The 24,332-nt window shown below is 38.7% G+C and overlaps 1 protein-coding gene across 1 annotated transcript in view; it reads left to right on the forward strand.

Annotated features, from left to right (window-relative positions):
- The window catches only part of MYO3B (myosin IIIB), a 223,968-nt gene that overhangs the window by 8,144 nt on the left and 191,492 nt on the right, over positions 1-24,332 (forward strand). Inside the window, exon 5 of the mRNA XM_064514931.1 lies at positions 22,962-23,145. Within this exon, the coding sequence (XP_064371001.1) occupies positions 22,962-23,145 (184 nt within the window). The remainder of the gene's footprint in view (positions 1-22,961; positions 23,146-24,332) is intronic.

The raw sequence follows: 24,332 nt of genomic DNA on the forward strand, positions 1-24,332 counted from the left end.
CCCAAAAATAAAATGGTAGCTCATTCTCCTGTCAGGATTTGTGGCTACATGAGTGTCAACCTATAGTGCAATAAAACCCAGGGATTCGTGTTAAAAAAAAGTTAAAAGAAAAATCACTTAACTGAGAATATTAATGCTGTAGGCAACACAGGTTCCAGCTAAGGATTTGCATATGTAAGTGTTATCTCTTTTCTTTTAAAAAGGAGATGTTTTTGCATAGGGTCTGTATGTATGTGTATGGTAACAAGACTAGCGTTTTTTGAGCTACTGTAATAATGGAGCTAATAACAAGACAGTTGGCACTGTTGCGCTGTGGTGATCTTCACTCTTGCAAGACAAAATGTAGTTAGATTAGCACATTTTTGCAGGGGTACGCAGTCATCCACGTGTATGAAGGATTTAACTCCTGTTAGCCAGCAGATGTCTGTGTCCTTGACAAAGCTGTCTTTGCAAGATTAGATATATCTATAGAATGCACAATGACCTGTACTGTATGCTGTGGTTTCCACTCTGAAATGCTTTGTGGCATGCAAATGTATCAGTGTTTTGGGAACTAGGTGGAGTATCTTGAAGTGTCACAATGATGTCTATGCTGTCCTCACTGATCAGGCTGCCCGAAGGCCTATGTGTATCAGATTGCCCTAGTACCGAATAAACCCTTTACTTTATCCTTGACATACTTCCAGGTCTGTCCTGGAGGCTCTGTTGAACTTGCTGGTATAATTGAACCTTATCTTTTCTGCCTTCCTAGCCTGTCCTCTTTCTTGTGTTTAGACCCAGTGTGCAGGCCTCAAATAACAGTCCAGTAGCTGCAGTCCTACATATCCTTGTTCCAGACAACCTGTTTTCTGCTTCTGACTATCAGGAGGGAGAAGTTTGCAGAATGATTCCTTATAAGGGTTCAGTGTCACTAATAATCAGAACATAGTAAATGCTTTGGTGAAGGCTTTATGGTGTGCTGCAGTGGGAGAGGTGTCCCGCAAAGGGCAAGGGCACTTTTACCATGGGCTGCTTGAGTTCAGCCAAAAGGCTGGAACTAAATATCAGTCTAGACTTGAGATTCATATGGAAATAAGGTGTTCTATGCAAAAACAGATGGAGCTCTTAATTAAATGTAACAAGGGAAGGCATCTCCCTAGTGTGTAGACTGGCTGTTTATGGATGATAGAGGAAAAGACACTGATTTTTAGGGAAAATCTTCCTACTGTTGAAATCTGAAACAGTAGAAAGTGTTATTTAAAGTGTCCAAAAGAATGCTGGCTCTGCTCTTTTTAATTTCTTGGGTAAGCCTAGAACTAGAAGTGCAGTGCTGAATCCAAGAGTGATCTTGTCTTATGTTTGACTGCTGCTTGGAAAAAGAAAAATCCTATCCTAGCGTCTCTTAAACATTCCCACGAGCAAAGACTATTGAACTAAACTCTGCCAGGTGGAGAGTTTCCTGATTCAGTGTTCTCTACTACTTTTGTCCTCAGCTTAGGCATTGAGGAAATGTCAAGGAAAGAGACAAATAGTTTATGGTTTATGATTTGGTGACCAGAACTCTTGCCAGTTCTCATCTCTTCACTTCTCCTTTACTCTGTTATCAAACACACTGTGGCATGAAGGGTAGAAGGGGCCTGTAGTAAATGTGGGCCTGAAAGACAACCTGAAAGACAGGCAAGACTAGAGGTTCCAGAAACAGTTACTTGTTCACCGTCTCTCCTGTCTTTTTTTCCTGGATAAATGTATCTGAATTTATCTAATTAGCAGTAGGTTTTAACACTAAGAATTACCATAAGCAGAGTGAAGACTGTAATGATGATGAACACATTTTCACTTCTCAATAGCCAAAGTATATAAAGCCTTCTCAGATGTGTTAGAGGAAGGAAACAGACAAAGTTTTTGTTTATAGTAGTCCCTTCTCTGATTGCCCTTCAGCAAGTCTAGCAGAGAGCAGCCTCTGGCTGTGTTCGTATGTCCCTTTTAAAGACTGCCCCTCCACTATTTGAAGACTTCCGCTAATCCACTATTGACGCTTTTGATTTCCTAGAGAGTTTTCTTTTGTTACCTGCAGGTATAATAGTATCTAGGTCCTGTTTCCTTCAAGGACTTTTCTGGGTCCAAACACTTAATAACTGTACAACCCAGTGCAATAGCATCATAAGTTTTTTTGTTTGGTTGTTTTTTTGCAAGGGTTTTTTTTGATACTTAGGTTCTCTCCCTTTCAGTGGAAATGTAAAGCCCTGGTCCTTTACTCCCTGTTCTCCTGTCTACTCACACACCAAGTTTCCTATGGAATCCCCTGCCCTTACTCTCCAGAGTCTCCTGACTATAACCCATGTCAGTGTGAATTTAGTTTCAAAGGCAGAAACTTGCTTTGTGCTGGCATGGTTACTTGGTAGGGGAAACAAACTATTCTGGTAAGAAATAGCTTACTCTGGTGCAATGATTCCTAGAGAAAGGGTAGCACCTTAGTGGAAAGAAGGCCCGAGGGTCAGTCCACTGAACTCTGGTACTCTGGCTGGTAGAAGATAGTTTGCTTTCAGATGCTCAGCAGTTTACACCAGTTACTGCAAGATAGCTTGTCTCATCAATGCATTTGCTTCAAACCCATTTTTTAACAGTTTCCCTTTGACTAAAAAAGGAGAAATTATGGGAAAGTTCCCTGTGCCAATTATTGTGTACTTTGTAATTTGTGGACTTGCAGAAGATTAGCCCCAAAACTTGGAGGTATAGGCTGAGCAGAAGCTATTCTCCTTCAGATTTCTAATCTCTAAATATGTCAGCCAGGTCTTGCCTATGTGATCACTATCCAGTTATTTCACCTCTGCCATGGGACAATCCTGTCATGTTTGTAGCATTTCCAAAACAACCTGTCACTGAGCTGTTTTTTACCAGGTTACATTTTACTCTAAAGAATTGGTATCAAACCTGTTCTAAAAAGGAAAAGAAAAAACAATTAAAAAGCCCTGATTTCCAATATTGCAAGTATGTAAATATTTCTGTAACAAGCAGTTTTCCTGCACGTGTGGGAAAAGAGCTTAGAGTGAGTGTGTTAACCAGGAGGAGCAGTAACAAGTGAAGAGTTGAATAGCAGTTTTCTTATCTCCTTGTACATTTTTCACACTGTATTTTAAACTTCCTGGAGGGCTGAGTGATAGACATGATTAATTCCATCTCATTTATAGGAAGACAGCACGTTTGGTGCACGTCTTGTTGTCTTCACTTGTTCTCTTGTCGTTTCTGTCAATAGTTACATGGATGATCTTTATACTTTACGTGCAGCCTGCGAAGTGGATATAAAGACCTGTCAGACTCCTTCTCTAATACATTTTCTTCTGAGGAAACAAACCTAACGTAAATGTCACCTGGAGTATGAGAAACCGTGGCAGATGGAGCATTCATTTAATGGCTCTGCTGAGAGGCAAGATAGGAAAGATCGTGGAGTGAGATAAATATGCTAAATTCGGTAACTGATTCAAAACATTTTCTGTGATTAAAAACAAGTTCAAGAAAGAGCAATCTATTCTCATACAGGAATGGAATATTAGCAAAAACACCTATCTTTGTAATCCAAAATTAGTTCAGCAAGATGCAGCCAGCCAGCCTTTCCTTTCCTTGCTGTTGGAAATGAGGGAAATAAATTCTGTTAACCGTTGAACTAACTTCATCAGTTAAGATCTTGATTGAGAAAAGCACACTCTGCAGTCTTACTAACTTCAGAGCACCTTAAACATGTATCAGATTGCTTTTAGACAGGGATGGGTTTAGTCGCAGGCTGAAAAAGGATTGAGTCTTAAACGGTGTGGGCATACAATAGAAAGTAACTTGACTTACTGAAACTTAGTCTCTATACCTTTAACAAATGGTGGGCTAAAAGCATGTATAAGTTACTGCAGCTCAGCTGACTAGGGGAGTTCTGCAGAGCTGACTTCCTTCAACTGTGAATATATTCAAAGTGTTATTTTGAAGCAGGACTTCAGTGGCTAATTCATTTTCTTATGGGGAATGTCTTTGTAGTGTCCTCCTCTTTGGATTTTATTTATTTATTTATTTGTTTTTATCTTTCATCATACTTTAAAAGTTTGGGTTCAGTTTGTTTGTTTTTTTGGAAAAGTATTTTAAGAAATGATTTGCAATTATGTTTATAGGGAAAACCCCCAATGATTTTAACTGAAAGGTAGTTTTTCAGCTGAGTAGCTACCAAAATCTGTTGAGTTTGTTCATGTAGACACAGTCTTCTAAGAAATGTAGATCTTCCATTATTTTGCAATAAATATTTTGAATGTGCTGAAAGGTAGTGAATTTGCTTATAAAATTTATGTCATATGATGCTGCATGTTTTGTGTCAAGATTAGTGTGTCAGTGAAAAATGATTATAAAATTAAACTGACTGCTGTACTAAAGGTTGCATGTATTGTCATCAAGTGTAGAGGAAGGACCAGTGTTAGTCAAAGAGAGAGACTTGAGGTTAGCTACTGATTACTAAATAGAAAGATAATGTTAGTGCAGCTCCCCTGCTAGTATTCCTTTCCTAGGTCCAGGGAACTGAGGCAGTTTATGCTGGCAGGAGAGTCTGCAAAAATCAGCTAATAATAAAATAGAGGAGACTGTCAAGGACTCATATAGGTAAGGTAAGTTTCAGACTACTTTTCACTAGTGGTAGTTAAGCCTCCAAGGTAGTTTGGCCTCCTTACAGCTTCAGCAGTGAAGGGCTATCATGGCTGACTGTAATGATGCATGTGTCATAATATACAGAAACTGTCTGGTTTAATAGCTTGACAGAAGGCATTTATGGTAGCATAAGATTGCTCAGTTGAAAGCTTCATTGGGTTCAGCAGCACTGCTGAGAGGTAACGTGCTTGGTTTCACAGTCCTCATAGCAGCTCACTAGCTGCTGTGAAATGAACACCTTCTTTTGAGCAATCTGTGAAAAGGAATTTGGAACAGAGAATTCATCTGTGCTCCTGGCTGGAAGGTGAGTGCTCTCTGTGGCGGCCTAGAAGACTGGTGGTATAACACGCACAAGGATTGCCTAAGACTCTGCAAATCAGAAAACTTGTTAAATCAGGTCATTTCATTTTGGTTGTAAGTAGTTGTGCTAAAGAGTGCATGCCCCTGCCCCCTCCTCCCCCATTCTTCTTCATAAATTAGGGTGAGCTTTCCCACATGTAAAAGTCTGTATCCAGAGGCACATCTGCAAACTGATTAGCTCCAGCAACAGTCAAAGTGGAAAAACAGCACTGTAACCTTCAAGGCTACAGTATGGACAAAGGGGCTGCAATGCTGCTGCTTTCTCAGGCTGCTGCTCTTGGTACAGGTATCTTAAGGCTTCCTCAGATTTGCCTCCACACACTGCAGTCATTGCTCCTGATTGCTGGCAAGATGTTTGGAAGCAGGAAGTCATGGGGTGTCCATAGCTGCCAAATACTGGTGAGTGCTAATTTTCAGAGTTCCCTGGAGAGTGTTGGTCAGAGTTTCTCTTTTGATTGGCGGTATCAGCTCACTCTGTCATCTGATTGTCCTGTACTTGCTGCTGATAACACATGCGTACACAAAGTCAGGTACTGCAGCAGAGTTTCTGTTAACTCTATTTCCATTCTACCGTGACTTGACTGAAAGAAAATAAAGAGAATATTAACCACTTGCAATGGAAGAATAGCAAACAGCTCCTCAGGGAGCAGTGATGGATGGAAGCTCTGATAACACACACAGGAGGTGGGAAACTGGTAGTGCGATCTAAGGTGCAGTGAGATTGGGAACCTCCTGGAAGCAAGAGCCAGCAATCAGCACTGCACAGTAAAGCAGCAAGAGGGCTGCAAATGAGGTGTTTGGAAGTCAGGAAACTGGCAATAGAGCGAGACCTGCTGAAGCAGCTGGAAAGGGACCCAGCAATCAGCACTGTATAAGAGAGCAGTGGGGGCTCAGTAAATGATTTTTTTTACATGGTGGGGCTCTGAATTAAATGTTTGCCTTAATTACTGCCGTCTCTCAGAGGTGCAGGGAGAAAGAATTTACTGCATGTGGATGTATTTCTAGGTCTCTAGAGAGTCGTGTTATAGTTCTCTTTCTTCTGCTGAAACAAGTTTATTTCCATGCTTTTTTTTCCCTAATAGCAAGCTCTTACAGTAACACACCATGTGTGAGACTTTAACCGTTCTCTTTCTTCTCATCATCCAGTTGGTGCCTGTCTCCGTGCTCAGGGTCTTTCATAAAAGGCACAATGCTATTTTTTTGGTGGTGTTTTTTTCCCCTAGATATCCACCTGCTCTTCATGCTGTTGAAGGGAGTTGGGGAGCAAGTTCCCTGAACTCAGAAACAATGTTTTTGCATGCCTGTGTTTTCATCACATTCCAGGGTGATTTTCCAACCTGCATGTTTTCCACAGGTATTGAAAATCATGAGAGGAAAGATTTTCTTAAGAAAGAACTAAAAATACAAATGTGTAATTTTTAAGCTCTTTTCCTCATTTCATGTGTTCAGGTTCATGCTTTTCAAACTGCTGGGACTGGTAGTATTTATTTCTGTATGTTGTCCTGGTGGAGAATAAGTTGACCATGGGCCAGCAATGTGCCTCTGTGGCCAAGAAGGCCCATGGTATCCTGGGCTGCATCAGGAAGAGCGTAGCCAGGAGGTCGATGGAGGTGGTCCTTCCCCTCTACTCAGCCCTGGTGAGGCCACACCTGGAGTGCTGTGTCCAGTGGTGGGCTCCCCAGTACAAGGCAGACATGGAACGCGTCCAGTGAAGGGCCATGATGATAATTAAGAGACTAGAGCATCTCGCGTGAGGAGAGACTGAGAGAGATGGGAGTGTTCAGCCTGGAGAAGAGAAGACTGAGGGGGGATCGTATCAGTGCATTTAAATATCTGAAGGGAGAGTGTAAAGAGGACGGGGCCAGACTCTTCAGTGGTCCCCAGTGACAGGATGAGAGGCCGTGGGCACAAACTGAAACACGGGGAGCTCTGTCTGAATATAAGGAAAAGCTTCTTTACTGTGAGGGTGACTGAGCACTGGAACAGGTTGCCCAAAGAGGTTGTGGAGTCTCCATCCTTAGAGAGATTTGGAAATCATTTGGACAGGGTCCTGGGCAGCCTGCTCTAGGTGACCCTGCTTGAGCAGGAGGGCTGGACTAGATGATTTTTAGAGGTCTCTTCCAACTTGAACTGTTGCATGATTCTGTGGCAGCTGTGTTATCAAAGTTGGCCCTGAGTCCAGGGAACCAAACCTGTGGAAGAGGGGGAAGGCACTCAGGGCCCTGACATTGCTAGCTTGCAAAATGATGTAATCCATTGCACTTCTTGCATCTTTTCTCATGTGTTGGGCTTTATGCTGTGCTGGTTCTTACAGTTGATACGCAGTTTTATATGCTGATCTTGCTTGAGTCTGAGCTTACTTGCTTGTCTGCTGCAACTCTCTTTTCTTGTAATATTTTGGATTGTTGGACACCTTTATTGTGTCAGGGCGCAATCCACTCAAGATTCATTCTGGATTGGATATCTTCAATTGCTGACAAAATCTTATTGCCCTGTCAAGGATTAATTCTGGATTTTGCAGTAGTTTCTTTTTGAATGATCATGATAAGATCTTTTATCAGGGACTTACTTAACTCCTGAACTTGCATGTTTGGCTGCTTACCTTCTGAAAACCACAATTTTTCAGTTTTTTTTTGTACACATAGAGAAAAATAAACCTCTAATGGGTTTCATTTTTACATGGAGTAACACATTCCTTCTTTTTTTAGAACACTGCACTGTCCTTCCTTTCTACGTCTGAATTAGCAGAAAACTGTAAATACATCAACTGCGTCAGAGTCTGCTATCACCTGACTGGTTTTCTTTCTTTTTCACTGGCATGCAGTAGTAGAAGATACAGAGTGAGCTGTGGTTTGCAGCTCCTCATGTTTACACTCCTGCTATTTTTCCTCCTCCTTTTGTTCCTGGAGCCGAGGAAGCCAGTGAACTATTTCTGAAATTCCTTTAGATTTGAGGTTGTTTAAAGAGAGAGTCATTGTTCAGAGAACAAGTTCAACAGAACATGGCTTTCTGTAGCCTCTGTCTGTCAGAAAGATCTTTTTTTCTGAAGCTAGAACATACGAATTTGCAGTTTTAAAAGAGCAAGTCCCTGTACAGGCTTTTTCTCTGGCTGACCTTTCTCAGCAGTGAGAATTTTCCGTGTTTTGAGAGAAAAGCAGTGTTCATATTTTGTAACATTATTAGTGTTCCTGGTTGTGCTTCTGCTTTCAGACTCATGAGAGCAATGTTTTCCCTGTGTTCTGGACTGAGCTTGACAAAGGATCTGTAGTCTTACCTTGGAATTGCTTTGTTATAGCACTCTCAAAATTAGTACTGTATGCTAAACCAGTAACTGTAACTCCAGTAACATTTGTTATTATCATATGCAGCCTCCATTAAAAGGCTCAGTTAAATGAGACAAACACCTTGATCTCATCTATGTGTTTACATAAAGTATGGTTAATTTACAGGAGAATTTTTAGAAAAATATAAATGTTAATATATAGAGAGGCTTTGTCTCTGAGGTTTGACCATTTTCCAGCTAGCACCATGCTTCACAGTGAGCTAACACCTTGTGAAGGGTTTAGCCAAATGTGAATAATCATTAAAGTGCGTTGAGGGCAGGTGAGACTGCTCATGTCAAGCCTAAGGCCATCAGCCTCTCCAGAAGGTGGTAAGCAATAGTTTCATGGAAGGAACAGATTTCTCTCTTTTCGGATCCATAAATAGTGGGTTTTGTTTTAGGGGAGGGGATAAAGAGGAGATATGCCAGTGATATGACTGGATTGTAGAGGAGTCTTTCTGTGGGGAGATGTAGGTTGAAAAAGAGCTGTGAGTTTATTAGATAAGAAGAACCCTTAAAGTTGATCTAAGTTCTAGATGGATGTAGTCTCTTTTAGCTTCTGTTCTCTTGTAACTGTATAAACCTTTATAAACTGCATCGTCTATTGTGGATGCAGTAAATAAATCCTTTGATTAGCAGTTTACTTTGACCTGGCTTGATTGAGGGGTGATAATAAAATGGCTGGCTAGGTTTGAGGAGTTTGTACCCATACGCTCTTGCAATCCATAGGTGGTACTCAACTAGTCTCATGCAGCCAACATCCGAAATGTTTCTTAGAGGTTGTAAAGGACAGTGAGGTTGCACAGGCCAATGTAAGAGATGATAATTCAGTATCTAAGAGGAAGAGGAACTTCCACTGCTGAAGAGGAAATCTCTCTGGAGAGGTACTGAGGAGCACAAGGATTGCAAAGGAGTGCAAGGGTAGAGATTATCATCTCTAATTTTACAGATTGGGAAATTAGGGAAAAGCATGATACATTTCTAGGATACTCACAAAATTCTTCCATCCTGATACCTGAATCCATTCCTAAGCCCTGCTCTCAAGATCAGGTTTCTTACAGCTCTTGTTAGTTGCTTCCCATATGGTAGCTGGCTTCACGAATGTAAAGGTTGACCAGAATGTTAGGTCAATGTACCTCTGAGATAACATCCCATTTTTAGAATTAGTTCAGTTTTCATTAGTGAATTAACTGGATGTATAAATATTTATGACTATCTCAGATGTCTGATTACAACAGGAAATAAATAATTCATTATTAGAAAATTACCTTTATGCAGTTGATACAGCAAGGACATAAAACAGATATGGCAGTTTCCAAAAAGCAACACAGTACATTGTTTTTGCTGAAGTACCCTGAAGTGACTGTCTTCTTAGTGCAGCCTTTACTGTTCTAAGCTAGGTAAAAGTAGAAAGTTTGTTTACAGAAACCTGCATATAGCACAAGTATATTGGTAGTTGTGACAATTCAGGGAATCTGTATGCAATACATGATTTTCGTTTGATATTGGGAAGTGTCTGTAAGTATATCAGACTACAAACATTTTGAATGGGGGTATATTTGCCTTGTCCTTTTCTTTCTGTAGGTTATTTTGCACCTGCCGTAAGACTAACAAAAAAGAAAAAATAAATTTTGATGATAGTGTCTTTCACTGAGCAGCATTAAATAAACGGTTTACTGCTCCACATGACAAACCTGTTATCAACCTTTAAACTTAAAATGGGAGGCTAGGTGTCAGTGGGCTTTGGTCGCGTAGTGGAGTTGAAGAACAACCCTGTAACAGGGAAGACTGGAAGATTAAGGGGTGGGGTGTATTATCAGCCTCCCTTCCCACAAAAAGGGTGCTTGCTGCAGAGGTCAGGAGGAGTGACTAACAAAAGAAGAGCAACTGTGTTTCAGAGTAAATAGCACAAGCTTGAAAGAAAGGAATGAGGACTCCTAAATATAGTTGTTTAAGCTGAAAGAGCTGAAGAGATGTGAGGAAACTGAGGTAGGGAAGTCTTACAACAAGATGCTTATTGTTTTGACTATTTATTTACGTTCCTTGTAACAGCTAAAGTAAAGGGATTTTCAGAACCCCTGTTAAGTGTGGATATACAGTTTCACCTAGTTTTCGCCTCTTTAAAGTGAGGTGTATGCCAAAATACCCTTACCCTGGGGCTCTGAGAAAGGATGTTGAGGCATCAGGGAAAGAACTGCTTGTGCACCACCCTGGCTGAATGAGTTGGTCGAAAAAGTCACTTTTTCATGACATGAGCAGACAAAGAGGCCTATATGCACAGACTCTGAGCCTCAACGGACACTTATAAAAGTAGTGGTCCATGGGTTTGCCTCTTTGCACTGTGACCTGGTGACAGCCCAGGAGGATGTGTGAGGGCTATTGCAGCAGAAGTTATGCTGTGATGTTCAGAGAGAAGTAGCTTGGGATGCCTGTATAGGAGGCACCTTTCAGTACACCTCTGAGTCAGGCTGGTACTCATTTGTCCAATTTGTACATGGAGAACATGTAGCACATGGAAATTAAGATTTCTGTGGTACAGGAAATGAGTTACAGTCAATAACATCTCTGAGGATGTTATCTCCCAGGGTTGTACTTGAAATGTAAACTCTAAGGTAAGACAGCAAAATCCTTACACTACATCATTCTATCATGTAAAGACATCTTTACTGTCCTTTCTTGAATGGATGGTGTCAGTTGCTGTTTTGCTCATCACGATTTTATTCTTTTTCAAGTTTTGCTGTTTTAGTAGGTATTCTACTTGAACAGAGGTAAGAACTGAGATTATGTGCAGTGAGTATCCTTGCTGAGGAAAAATTACCCATTGCTGTATGGCATGTGATAGGACATAATGCCTGTAAATTAAAGCATTATTAAAAACTTGATGCAAACATAGTGCTGTAGATCCTGCTGCATATTGTGTGTTCAGTCTAATTTATTTAACTTTACAGTGAAAGCTGTAACTGATATCCCAGTTCACTGCTGCTTGCGGTGACATAGGAGTATATTACCCATTCTCTGTCTTTTCAGTTTGTTGAATGATACCCAAAAATGTTTTTGTGTTTCACATTTTGAAAGCCTACAGTATTGAATGCAGAGCTGTTCAATAAACTGAACAGTATGTAAAAGAAAATTTGGGTGGATCATAATGAACTACTACAGGCTGGTTATTCTAGGTCATCGTTGTTGTAACCAGTTTATAGGCTACTGTCCCTACCTGTCTTGTTTTCACTTTGTCAGTCAAGTTCAGCCATTCTCCTAACTTTCTTCAGGAGCATCTGCAGCAGCCCAAGAGTTAATCTGAGAAAAGAGGACAGTTTGTTCCTTTATTTTGTGTTGAGTTCTAGTGTGGAGGTTCATGGGGGATTTTTTTTTTTTTTTTTTTTTTGTACTAAATTGTTCTCTCTTCAAGATCACGGCTCTTGGAGGTGTTAATCTCCCTCAAATCTCCTGAATCCATAGGAATTGAAATTGATTAGTGTTTCTCAGTGTGAGATACCTGGCAAGAGCAAGGTCTGAGTTTTTGCTCGTTGTCCATAGTGGCTTTGTATGTTGTTTCTCCCGAGCTGCTTGTACTTTTTCCATCAGTGGGATAGCTGAGGACTTCGGTAATGTGTTTTTGTATTAGTGGAGATATGTATATTGTGCAGATGTGCAGGTGTCCTCCCGTGGGCTGTAAAAAGAAAGTGGATTTTTCTTATTGGTAACCATATGTCAGAACTCATAACAAAGCGTTCTTACTGGATGAGTATCTGAGAGAATCACAGTGCTGCAGCCATGTTGTTTGCTATGCAAGTCAGGATATACAAATGCATAAGTCATGAAGATAAGAAAAGGTCCATCAGTTAATATATTATATTATGGAAAGCTATTTTCACTTTTTCTGAAGCTGACTTCCCATCAAAGTTTGTTAATACATTAATCTTTCTGCTTGCCTAAAATATTAACGTATAGTAATGTCTTGTTTGTTCCTCTCTGTAGATTAAGGCACTGTTAAATAGTTTTTACAGGTATAACAGCTTGAGCAGAGCCTATGCATATCGCTATCTTTCTTTCTCTTTTATTTATTTTTACCCCAACATCCTTAACTGATTTTCTAGTTCAGTAATTACTGTGAGCAGCAGTGGACATCAGCATTGTCCTGCCACTTCTTTGTCAGTCTCTCTTGTTGGGAAGACCTGGAGCAAATTGCTTATAGACTTGCCTTGGTCTTTGTTACTCAATTCGACTTAGATAGTTATAGGCCCAGATGGGATAACCCGAATAATACATTTATAATTTATTAAATTTAATTCTTTAAAGGTTCTTTTGATAACTGCTTCATAAAGATAACTGCTGAAGGAAGTTTAAAATTAATAGATTCTATCTCATATGCTTATTATTATTTTTGAAGCCTGTTAGAGAAGAGAAATTATGCAAATTGGTGTCACGCTAGGCTACTGCACGCATGCTGGTAATGCATAACAACTAGCTTACTAATGAAAATACTTCATCTTAAGCAAGAGTCATTGTCAGTATTAAGAACTGTTCTTTGTGTCATGGTTAAAACAGTTTGTTATTATTTTTCTTATGGATAAAAGATGGTGTCTGTTTTTATTTAAAATCCTCATTAGACTAAAACTGCTGCAAAAGTAATACTGGAGTACTCTTGTGATGCGTGATGATTGATTACATTATACAATTAAGGTATATTGTGAAACAATGGGAAAATCCCTTCAGAAAATGAAGCATTGTTGCTCACTCTCTGTGAATGACTAAGTGGCTTTAATTCTTCAGCTCCCACATGTAAAAGACTTGATAAATAGATCAGGCTCAAGATCAATTAATGTCACAGTGATCTTTAGTATTAACAAAGTGAAGCTGCTAGGATTGAAGCAGTTTATCTGTACCCTCCATGACAGGCATCTTAAGCTAGCATGCACTGCATTGTCTAGTACAGGTTATGGGAACCAGTATGCAGGACACACTGTTCTGGGCAGCATTGGCAGATGCAAGCAGTCCCTGTGAAGAAAATATCTTAGTTCTGAAGAATTCTGATATCCTTACAGGAGAAAAATCCAATATAAAATAAAGTGGTTTCAGAAAATAGGTCACTAATGTAAGTTTACAGTTTCTTTCTCTCCAGCTTTCTCTTAAATTTGTCCTAGATTTCTTTTTCCTCAGCTGTATACAAAGCATCTCAAGCTTTTGTGATTAGACTGCAGTGAAGAAGCTGGTTTTGATTTAAGGGTCGTTTTCCTGTTCATAGCCCTTCATCCCTCTATTTTACCACTAACACATGCGTTTTGTTCGCCCTGTTAAATTGCTGTCAAAAGAGGCGGAGAAAACCTTCTCAGGTATTGATTTTCACACATGGGGGTTGTAGCTTGTAGTCACTTGATTTGCCACCTGCAGTTTAAAACTGAGTGTGCTCATGGGATTATAAAGTTCATTTTAGCACTACATTCCCCAGCCTGAGGCGAAGTTGTTGGGTACTGGCTGTTAGTCATTTGTAACTGTTTTAATGTATTTTGCTAATTGGAATTCTAATTAGATGGGTAATATAAATAATATTTTTGCAATAGAAATGCTGTTGATCAGAGCTTCCTCTTTGAGTTGTTGATTTTAACTGGCTTTCAGATAACTAACGTTTGTATCTGATCTTGGATAATCTTTTCTGGTTAATATTTTTTAGGTCTATCCATTCATTTGTTTTTAATGTAATATTAATTATATCATGGTAACTGATCAGGTACACCCTTTTATTCAACATTTGGTGATCAGAGTCGTAGAAATGGAACTGATTAATTTAACAGTGAAAATGTGTTGTAGTCCGTTATGAATGGTCAGAGGTTTTATTTTCAGTGGTACTGATCAACAGAAGTTCCTGCTGATTTCTGTGTTTGTGGCAAGGTACTCCTTACCTCACAGGATAAGATAGCTCTGCAAACATACCTGGTTTACTATACTCAGGAAGTGATCTTTTCGTAAACTGAACAAAACTTTGTGTTGGACCCAGCACAATCCTTCCCAGAAACCTTGGCAGTGTCATTTTCCATTAATAATACATTTTGCTAATTCTGTGAAAACAAAAGAAAAATCTATTTTTTGCACATTTGTGAGAAGTGCAGATTTGCTTCTGTTAGACATCTCTGAGAATTTTGCAATCTTTATATGCCTTGGCTTAACCATTTGTTTTCAAATTTCTACTCTCAGCACTGATCTTACGATATTTATGTTGAACCTTTGCGAAACAGTCTTTGAAGTTTTGTGAGAAAATCCTTTTTCACAGAAGATTATATCCAAATTTGACAAATTTCTTACAATTTTTGTGAAAATCTGCATCTGGCTAGAGAAATGAAACACAAGCAGTGTGCCCTCTGAGGTGGACATGGGCTGAATTTTGTCCTTTATATATTCTGCTTGATTGGTCCATCCTTATGCTAACAGTTCCAGCTTAGCTACAGCAGATGTCATCTTTTGGCGCATATCAAAGGAAAGAAAGATAATTGTTATGACAGTGGAAAATTAAAAGGACGCAGAGTTATAGAATATGTTAGTTTCACTGTTCATGAAAAAAGGTGTTTTGTAACTTTCTTAGCTTTCTTAATTACTTTTTCACCCCAGTTACCTCTCAGCTTTTGTGCATATTCAATTGGAGAAGTTCAGTTATGATAGACTAGAATATAGCATGTTAAATCTATGTAATCCTATGAAAATCAGTGGAACCGAATGATTTTAACAGAAAGAAATTTGATTCATAGTATGGTACCGTTGACATCAGCAAAGATTAGATAGAAGAATCAAAGCCCTGAGAAATTTTCTGAAGTGCTAATGATAATTTTTATTTAAAAAATGGGGTTGGCTTGAGTTCACCCTGATCTTTAAGACCTTCCTACTCTACAAAATCCCAGTGATTGCCTGCTCTATCCTTGATTATGCAGTAGATTGAGAAGAAGAAATGTTTAATTAAACGTAAATTACAAGGCCTCGCTCTGTGCATGTGAAGCAGCTCTCTTCAGGGCTAACACTGCATTGTTTGCCCGTCCCATTCAACAAGAGAAGGCCTGGGGTGCAGCAGACTGGTATGACTGTTATAGACAGCTGATCACATGAGGCCGTGGTTAAGAGAGAAGCAACCTTGGAGCAAATTCCTGGGAAGCAACAGAAACTTGATTTTCTAGGGCACTCACAGTATCAAAGAATACCGTAAGTGCCCTAGAAAATACCAAGGATACTGAAGGTGCCAGTAGTGTAACATAGAGCCCGTGCAAGATGAAAGTTTTATCAAGCGCGTTGTGGTGGTTGGGAGTAGCAAGGTGAGAGGATAGGTAGTTCTGGAGTAAAATAAGTTCTTCGTGTCCCTCTAACAGTCAACAGTGCCTCCTGATTGGACGCAGGGCTACAGGAAAGACTGAAAGTGTGCTCCCAGTAGGAAAAGCATAAGATTTATGGAGACGCTGGTCAGGGGAATGAATAATACAGTAATGAGCGCAATCATTATTGGACAAAGATTAATGTTTTATTCATAAATATGGTACCATAAGAGTTACTTATTAAAATTGATAATGCAACAGATTATGATGTAATGAACCTAATGGAAACATGCTGCTGGACTGTCTGGGCAAGGCACATACATCTTTCTTACCATGCACTTTACAAGACATTCATGGAGAGTTTTCTGGTTTAGACTCTCATATTCGATCCAATAATTTGGATTAACATTATAATTTTATAAGTGCTTGTGTTTCACAACTGATTTAGGAGTGGGGGTGTGAAACTTCTGCCATCTGACTGAAGTGCTGAAAAATTTAAGAGCCACCATAATTATGTTGTAAATTTCTTCTTTATTTGTAGATAAAGTCTGCAGGGAAAGGAATTGTTCAAAATATCAGAAAAAAATGATTTAAGGAACATCCTTGAACCAAAATGAGTTTAGTCTAGAACTTCTTGTCTGTAGAGAGAGAGACTGAAATAAAGAGTCTTAAGTATAGCTATACTGTGAGGAGAGGAAGAGAGAAGATCACTAGAGCTTCACTTGGAAAACCTGAGCAAACATTAACTACCAATGCTTTATAAAATTATGTTTTGCAGGTAATAAAACCAGATATTCAGATACTAATGTGCAGACCTGGAAAGCATTTTTGTTAGTGCAGCATTTCCAGAATCATAAATGCAGAGAGGAAGATTTTTCTGTATTGTTTAGAGAATGACCTTCATTTCAGCAAGTGGGATTTTAAAATTTGTATTTAGTCCTTATTTGTCACCGAACAAGGCACAAGGAAGAGCTGTTACTATGCTACTGCAGATGTTACTGAAATGTCAGATTTATTCTATTGATGTAGTGGGCTGCTAAACATCTTTACAAGTTGGATAGTAAATGCCCATTTACACACACCCATGTTTGCATCATGAATTCAGCCTTTTTTTTAATGGCACAAAATATCCATCATGGAGGATATGGGGTATATTGTGCTACAGGGACCCTGAAATGGAAACAGCTAGCACAGCTAGGAATTAACTAAATTGTTTTCTCCCTTTATTTCTGGACCAGCATAACTGAATGAAGTAGGTGACATTTGGATTTCTTTGCCATGATGTCGCTTGCTGTTTTGTGGACGGTTTATTATCGTTAATCCCAGGAATGGGGTTAATGCTTCATGCTGTGATGACCTGGAAGCATAGAAACAAGCTCAGCGAAGACAAGAGAAGAAAGCAAACATTCATGACACCTTCCTCCGAACTACAGTCTGGAAACAATCTATTGCCATTGGTTATCGCTCTCTAACCTGGCCCTGTGGCTGATTTTACAAGTCTAAATGGTTAGATAATCTAGTCCATACATAAAAATGATGCAGAGCAGGAGGAAGTGACAAAGATATTCCTGAACTTAGAGGACTGTATGTAGAGAGAGAAAATGTATGTGAACACAATTCGTAAGAAGTTTAAAAAGTTTATGGTGGAGTATGGGAAGGGAGAACATTTTTCCCAGTTTCTTTTCTCCCCTCCTCCCACATATTGGACAACCCCAAAGTCTGTTTAATGTTTTCTGTATTCAGGAGATATTTCTCCTGTGAACTGAATTTAGCAGGAATGTTTTCAGGGATCTACCTTTCATCCATAAATAATAGCAATTGTGTTGCTGATTGTTCTATTTTTTCCCTTATGTTGGCCTAGTGAAACAATGTGATCAGTTAAAAGTATGGGGGGGTTTGTTCACAAACTGTATAGCATCAATAACAGCTTTTGAGCATGCTTTTATCCTTCTCCTTCATCTCCTTCCCTGTCTGACCTTCATCCCCCAGAGCACTGTATACATCCCATTCTGCAGTCTCTTTTTCTGAGAGCAGATGAGAGCAGTTGCAGGTTGGTGTGCTAATACCTTCTTTTGTGTGCTTTGCTTCAAGATATCGACATCCTCTTTGTTTAAACCTAGCCAGAGAGAAACAGCAGGAGTCAGATTAGCAGAGGAAGCTCTTCTGGCTATTGATTTTCTTGTGCCTTTCAGTGGTCCATTAATTCCTCTAACAATTGCTTCTGAGGTAGCTGGCTGGTTGAGACCATCAGAAGCCAGCAGAATAGAGGTGGTCATGGCTGATAATGTCAACTTTACCTTCAGATGGCTTCTCCCTATGGGTCATTCATTTAGTATGGAAACAATACGGAGCTCCCCACAAATATCGAATACCTTCATGTTGAACATGACATTCTGGTGGTTCTACAGTTTACGTAGATACCAGAAGAGTATAAGCCAGCTGTTTCACAAGAGAGACAAAAGGTGGTAAGACAAACAGAGCACTGCAGAAATTAGCACTGTGCAAGAATTGTTGATATGGAAACAGTATGTTCAATTTTGTTTCACTGCTGTTGAATGTGATTGTTATTATGTCTCTATCAGATATAATTAGAATTCAAAAATGTCTAGTACTACATATAGGATGGCTGTCATAAAGTAGCAGGCCAAAACCTCTACAGATACCTCATTTTACAGTGAACTAGAAAAAGGATGCCTGTTGGAAGACAATAGGCGAGTCATTATGGTATAAAAGTTCAGTAGGGCAATACTGAAAACAGAACAGTAATTCTGAAGCTGTTTCTGGCACAGTTTTTCTTTCTTATGAGTCCCTCTTGTCCCTCTCATTTCTGAGATAGAGAGCTGTGAAATAATAAACATGACAGAAAAAGATGCTGACTTTATTCCAGGAGTAGTGACAACCGTATAAAATCTACATGCAGTTACTCTATTTAGGTTTTTTTTTTTTTTTTAATTTTTCAATGTAGGATGAACTTCGTGAATCTGAGTGCTACAGAAGGATCACAGTAGATCTTTCATAACACCACATAATATTCCAGATAGCTGTTTTGAGGGCTGTTTATAGCTGTTGAATACAATTTGGAAGATTGTTACAAAGGCAGTAATGACTTGTGGAGTGTCCGTAACCCATTTTTGTTTTACGTTATCATTTTTATCAGACAGTCTTTGTAGTCTATTTGTCTTATGGATGCTGTTAAGGGGTGATAATACACAGTTACTGATTCTCACATCAATCTTATGGAGAAATATTTTCTTTAAATGCAGGTGAAAGTTATTTGCATATATGCTGGAGTATCATCTGAAATTTTAGTCTTTCATGCTTGGTCTGAGTTAATTTGTTCTGACTGTTAAAGGGTCTCAAAATAGGAAAATCCAGATGGTGTTACCAAGAAACCCGTGAAATTTACTTTCTTGATGGAGAATGTCGTTGTTGATGGCTGTGGATAAACAGAACCGTGTCAATGGCTGAAGCGTGTTAATAGTTTTTTGTCTTACCCTCTTTGTTTTGGTAGGTCGACTTCTACAGGATTTACTTTAAAGTTAGAATATTATCGATCCTTTAAAAAAATCATAAATTTGCCCCCACTAGCCCGGGAGCAGCTTCTCCAGACCCCATCAAGTTGTCCTTACTTTTGCTTTGCATTTTGTCTCTTCTATATTATGCAGAATAGGGTTCAATACAGTGCTATGGGCTTGTTGATAGCATCTAGTCCTTCCTCAAATAGCCTATGTGCATGCAGTCACAAATAGCTTTGTGTAAGATGTTCTCCATCCAGTAGAGTTAATTGCCAAAGTGTAATTTTTCAGCATCTGGTGTGGGCTATTTTACTTGCCTGTTTGGAACAGACTTAACCACTGAGAAGTTTTCACCAGCTGGTGGCAGAACTCATGAAATTCTTGTAATCAGTAGGTCTCTAATAAGTTGAGGCTTCCTCTGGGGAGGGCAGTTGGAGTTCTGCAAAGTTTTTCACAGCTAGAAGCTGCACTTTGTATATCATTTCAAAGCCCAGAAGAGATGAGGCATGACATGGGGGGAGTGAAAGGAGAAAGTTCTCCCTAAAGAAATATTTCAACTTTAGCATTTTAGTGTTAGGGTATTTTGGTAATGGGGTTGTTGCAAAAATATTTGCATTCGTATATAACTTTTCACGGTATAAATAAATAGTAAATGGCAGTCCTTAGTTTAGGGCACTTTATTTTCTAAAGCTCAATACATCAGGAAATAGAAAAAGATATGCTCAAATTCACCTTAGTCATTAAAGGAAAAGCTGAAGTTATACATTTTATTAAAAAAAAAAAAAAGTCAGAGTTTACAGTACTGATAATTTCTGATACTGCTCCTATGCTTTTTGGACTGTAAAACATTCACGTCTTTCATAGGAATGTCATAATGGGAACTATATTGTGTTTAATAGGCACTTTATAGTGATGGCAGATGAAGAGCATTTAGATATGCATTGTTTTAGTTCAAGAAGAGGTTATTTCAGTTTAAGCAGAACAGATTTATGATATGTATTTGGGAAATTCTGATTCCATGTCATGCATAGACATGCCACCTCTAGATGCTAACTTATTATCACAGTGCATAGAAGTGATCATTTATTAAAATTTGTGTTCACTGTCCTCCATCAGGATTCTGTCTATAATAATTTTGCTTTAGATTTTTTTTGGTCAACGTTACCTCCTGATAGAAGGTCTTTTTAACGTATTTAGAGAATTTGGAGATACCATTTTATGATTATTTATTAATCAGAACAGAAGCAGGAAATGGTGATGGTTTTTTTTGTTTTTAAGGAACAACACATTTATCCAAAACGGCTGCTCCAGGAGGAGGCATCATCATAAATGTTACATTAGTGCAAAGAGTGCCATGCATCATTTTCTGGACATTCGGTGTGGTAGGCTAGTTGTTATAGTGACAGTGAAGTATCAGCCCTTTTTTTTGGTAAGATTGCATTGAAAATTTCTAGTCTGGAGTGTTTTTTTCTGTTTGTTTTTGTACATGAACATCTGTACCGTTTCTTTTAAAGCTTTAAAATCGCACATCACACTATGTTCAAAACAGGTGTTTGGGTCTTGTTTGCTTTTTTAACCTCAGATGCAACTGTTCCTACTAATGTTTGTATTCATATTCAGAAAAAAGAAAAGCAAACCCTGTTCTTAATGTTGGCTTATCAGAAACTACATCTCTGTGGTTGCTGTCTTGCATAGCTTGTGGTTCACTCTGTTCACTGATTTCAGAGAAAGGTTTTCACCTGAACTGCTTCTCTATCTAGGTGCTGACTGTATGTGTTCATAATTCTGTTGTTTATTCACAGCATGCTGTATTGGACAGTAGAAGTACTACAAAGAATGAGAAACTATCCTATTGACTTAAATTATTGACCCACAATAGATAAATGCAACTGACTGTAGCTTTTCCTCCTTTCTCCTTCCACCCTCTTCTTTTCTTTGCTTTTTTGAGTAAAGCAAGAGACCCAAGCAATTTGATAGATTATTTGGCTCCGTCTTTGGTGCAAATACAGTTTTAGCCAAGGAAGGAAGGAAGAGTTTTCTTCTAAATGTACCCTATGTGCCTACCATTGATTTAGAAAGATTATACTTCTACTAACCTGACTTTGGTAACAACCATGTTTTGTGACTTCTGCATGGTAAATTATTTTAACAACATGTAAGCATTTTTCAATACGATCTAAAGGAATTTTAAAAAATTCTCCTCTTCTGGAAAAGAGCATAACATGCAAATAAGTTTATAAACATAATTTCATTCTGAATATTGCTATATGTATCTTCACTTTGGATGAATTTACAAGCAGGTTATTTTCTTCTCCATCATGAACAGAAAATAAAGTTGTTTCTTTAGGTAGATTTAAGAGCTGCTTCTTCACTCGTCATTATTTGATCTCTTCAGTTAGGCCCACATTTCTTTTCAGCTCCAGTTCTCATGCCAGATAGTTGTCACTGATGCTGGAAGTGGTGTAGAGGTAAATAAGACAGTAGTTTTAAAAAATTATTATAATTATTATTCCAAGCAAGTGTGCAGATGTCAGGCATGCTTGGAAGGAAATAGCTCAAGCCTTAAAACTCGGGTTTATGTTTGAGGTTGTTCAGAATAAGGCACTAGTTGGCTCATCTCCAAAAACAAAGAGCTTTTGTAGTCAGCCAGGGTGCTCTCTTCAGTTACTTTTGCAAGATCACTTTTTTATTCTTCTCTGTCGGTTTGTTCATGGATCTCAGTTTTCACGTCTTCTAGATGAGTGTAAAGATAGCTGAAGTGGTCTACCTACAGACAGCCACCAACTGACCAAATAGGTTTTGTTCCTAGAGAAACCGTAAACAAGTAAGCTTCCCTAATGAGTTATTTAAGAAGGTTAAGTTAATCTCTTCTTAAACTTTGTTTTCCCTTTCGCTATTTCCAGTTTAGAGACAAGAACTAAATTCTAACTACTTGTAGGTATAGGATTCGTGAATCCATAGGACTGTGAAATCCTAAAAAAAAGTATTGTCATGCTCATAATCACCAGAACTTGCCACCTGTGTAATTCCAAGGATGGGAAGGAGCCCTCTTCGTAGGCTGCAGTGATACATACATCACTCTGGGTTGTTTGAGGAAATGACTGATTTGGTTGGGAGACCTCCTGAAGGTGGAGGTGCACTCAGCCAGTGTAGCTGACCATAACACACTGACTTCAGCTGAAATAGGGAAATAGAGACTACTGGACTTACTGAGCAACATCTCCAGTGATGTATGCTACCCCGGTGACATCTACTGCCTATTATCAAGTTGTTCTGTGTATTACAATACCAGCCAGCCCAGTCTGAACTTTAAATAAACTAGTTGAACATAGCATTGTTGTAGATATGTCACATAGGATGAGATGTTATGTCTCCCGAATACCTGGCTGGCAATTACCTGCGGGACGTTAGACAAAATATCTTAGTTGCATTTTATGCATCTTCTTAATGTACAAGAGATAAGGACTGCTTTCATGAGCTGTGTGCAATAAATATGCCCATTAAAAGAGTGTGCTGTAGAGGGAGGGATAAGATTTTGTCACAGCTTGTGAAAGTGCATTCAGAATGGTGCAGTATATGGGACAATATTTGAAGTGAATAGTTAATACATGCAGCAAAGCAATTAATAAACAGTCCCCAGTGATTTCTTTCCCCTTCTGCACTTAGTGATCTTATCTTTCTGTCCATTCTCCATTTGTTATTCTGTCTGTATCTCTTCTCAATTTAGGACAATACCTGATTCTTTTGTCGCAAAACTCCCTCTTTAATAGAGAGTTACTTAGGGCTTCCCACTGCATGTGTGTTTGCTTTGTTTTCCAGGAAGCCGTTATATGGATTATTTCAATATAATTCCAATATGATTGGACTAGAATCATTAGATGATCCCTCAGATACCTGGGAGATTATAGAGACTATTGGAAAAGGCACTTACGGTAAAGTCTATAAGGTTGCCAGTAAGAAAGATGGCAGTCTGGCAGCAGTAAAGATTCTGGATCCTATCAGTGTAAGTAAAAATATTTAACTTCATTGTTAATTTAAGAGTTCTCAAACAGATTTGAAATGCGGATCAAACAGTTGATGGAACAACTTCACAGAATGCATTGGTGGAAATAAACAGGATTTGGTACTCTGTTTCTGGTATTGAGTTTGGCACTAGAAAGGTGCAACTTATAGTTTCATTGTCTTGTATGTTATCTGAAGACAGCATTTGCCTATTTTCATTTGTAGCTCTATATAACTCTCCTGGTACAATTATCAGATACCTGTGCTTGGAGCATGCATGTGATCAGAGGGCACAGAGGCATTCTTCTTAGGGACCTGCTATAGCAATGAAAATACTAGATCCTGCTAATCTTAAATATTCTTATTTTAATGTATGTACTCTATGACTTTTCCTACCATAGAAGTACTGTGAACTTTAGAATATTGTATAGTAACCTTTTAAAAGTGGACAGTAGGACAGTACTGCTGAGCAATAGTTGAAGTAAAAACAGAAGAAGAGTACAGGCCCAAATTCTCTGAGGTAGTTGTGTGCCAGCTCCAGTTCTAGTGGGATTTAGATGTCTAACTTACCTGAGAATCAAGACTCTAGTTTTCAGTGGAAGATTTAATTGACAGCTGTACAGGTTGGATCAAGCTGGAATTTGATCACAGTAGTTGGGCTAAAATACTAAAAGTTGCTTTTCTGTCATCTACTACTACAGAAATTCATCTCGTTCTTCTCATGTATAAATTCAAAGAAGGTACTAAACAGTAAGATATCCTTTTTAGGGAAGTATTATGCATATTCTCATTTTTTGTAGGTGCTTAAATTTTCTGACAGTCAGTCTGTGCAGAAATGAGGAAGGATTCAGGGCTTAAGTACTCTGCTGCATTTTGGCCTGTACGTTGATGATATCAATCAATACTCTGTAATTGACACAGAAGAGCGTCACTGACAAATATTCAGTAATGTTTGCTAATTCTGTGGATTTCGATGTGCCTCTGTTTAATGGTTTCTGGTGTATGTTTTTCTTGACGGGTTTACAAGACATCCTCTTAAGGATGTTTTTATTTTTACTGATGTCCCCTTTAAGGTTTTCTGAAATTGTACTTTGATGAGTCCCACCTCATGACCTTAAAATGAAGAATGAAACACAAGTTCATATATTTACCTTTAGCTCACATATTAAAATATATGCATGTTTAAAA

This window comes from Dromaius novaehollandiae, chromosome 7 (genome assembly GCF_036370855.1).
Source record: "Dromaius novaehollandiae isolate bDroNov1 chromosome 7, bDroNov1.hap1, whole genome shotgun sequence".
NCBI classification, from domain to species: domain Eukaryota; kingdom Metazoa; phylum Chordata; class Aves; order Casuariiformes; family Dromaiidae; genus Dromaius; species Dromaius novaehollandiae.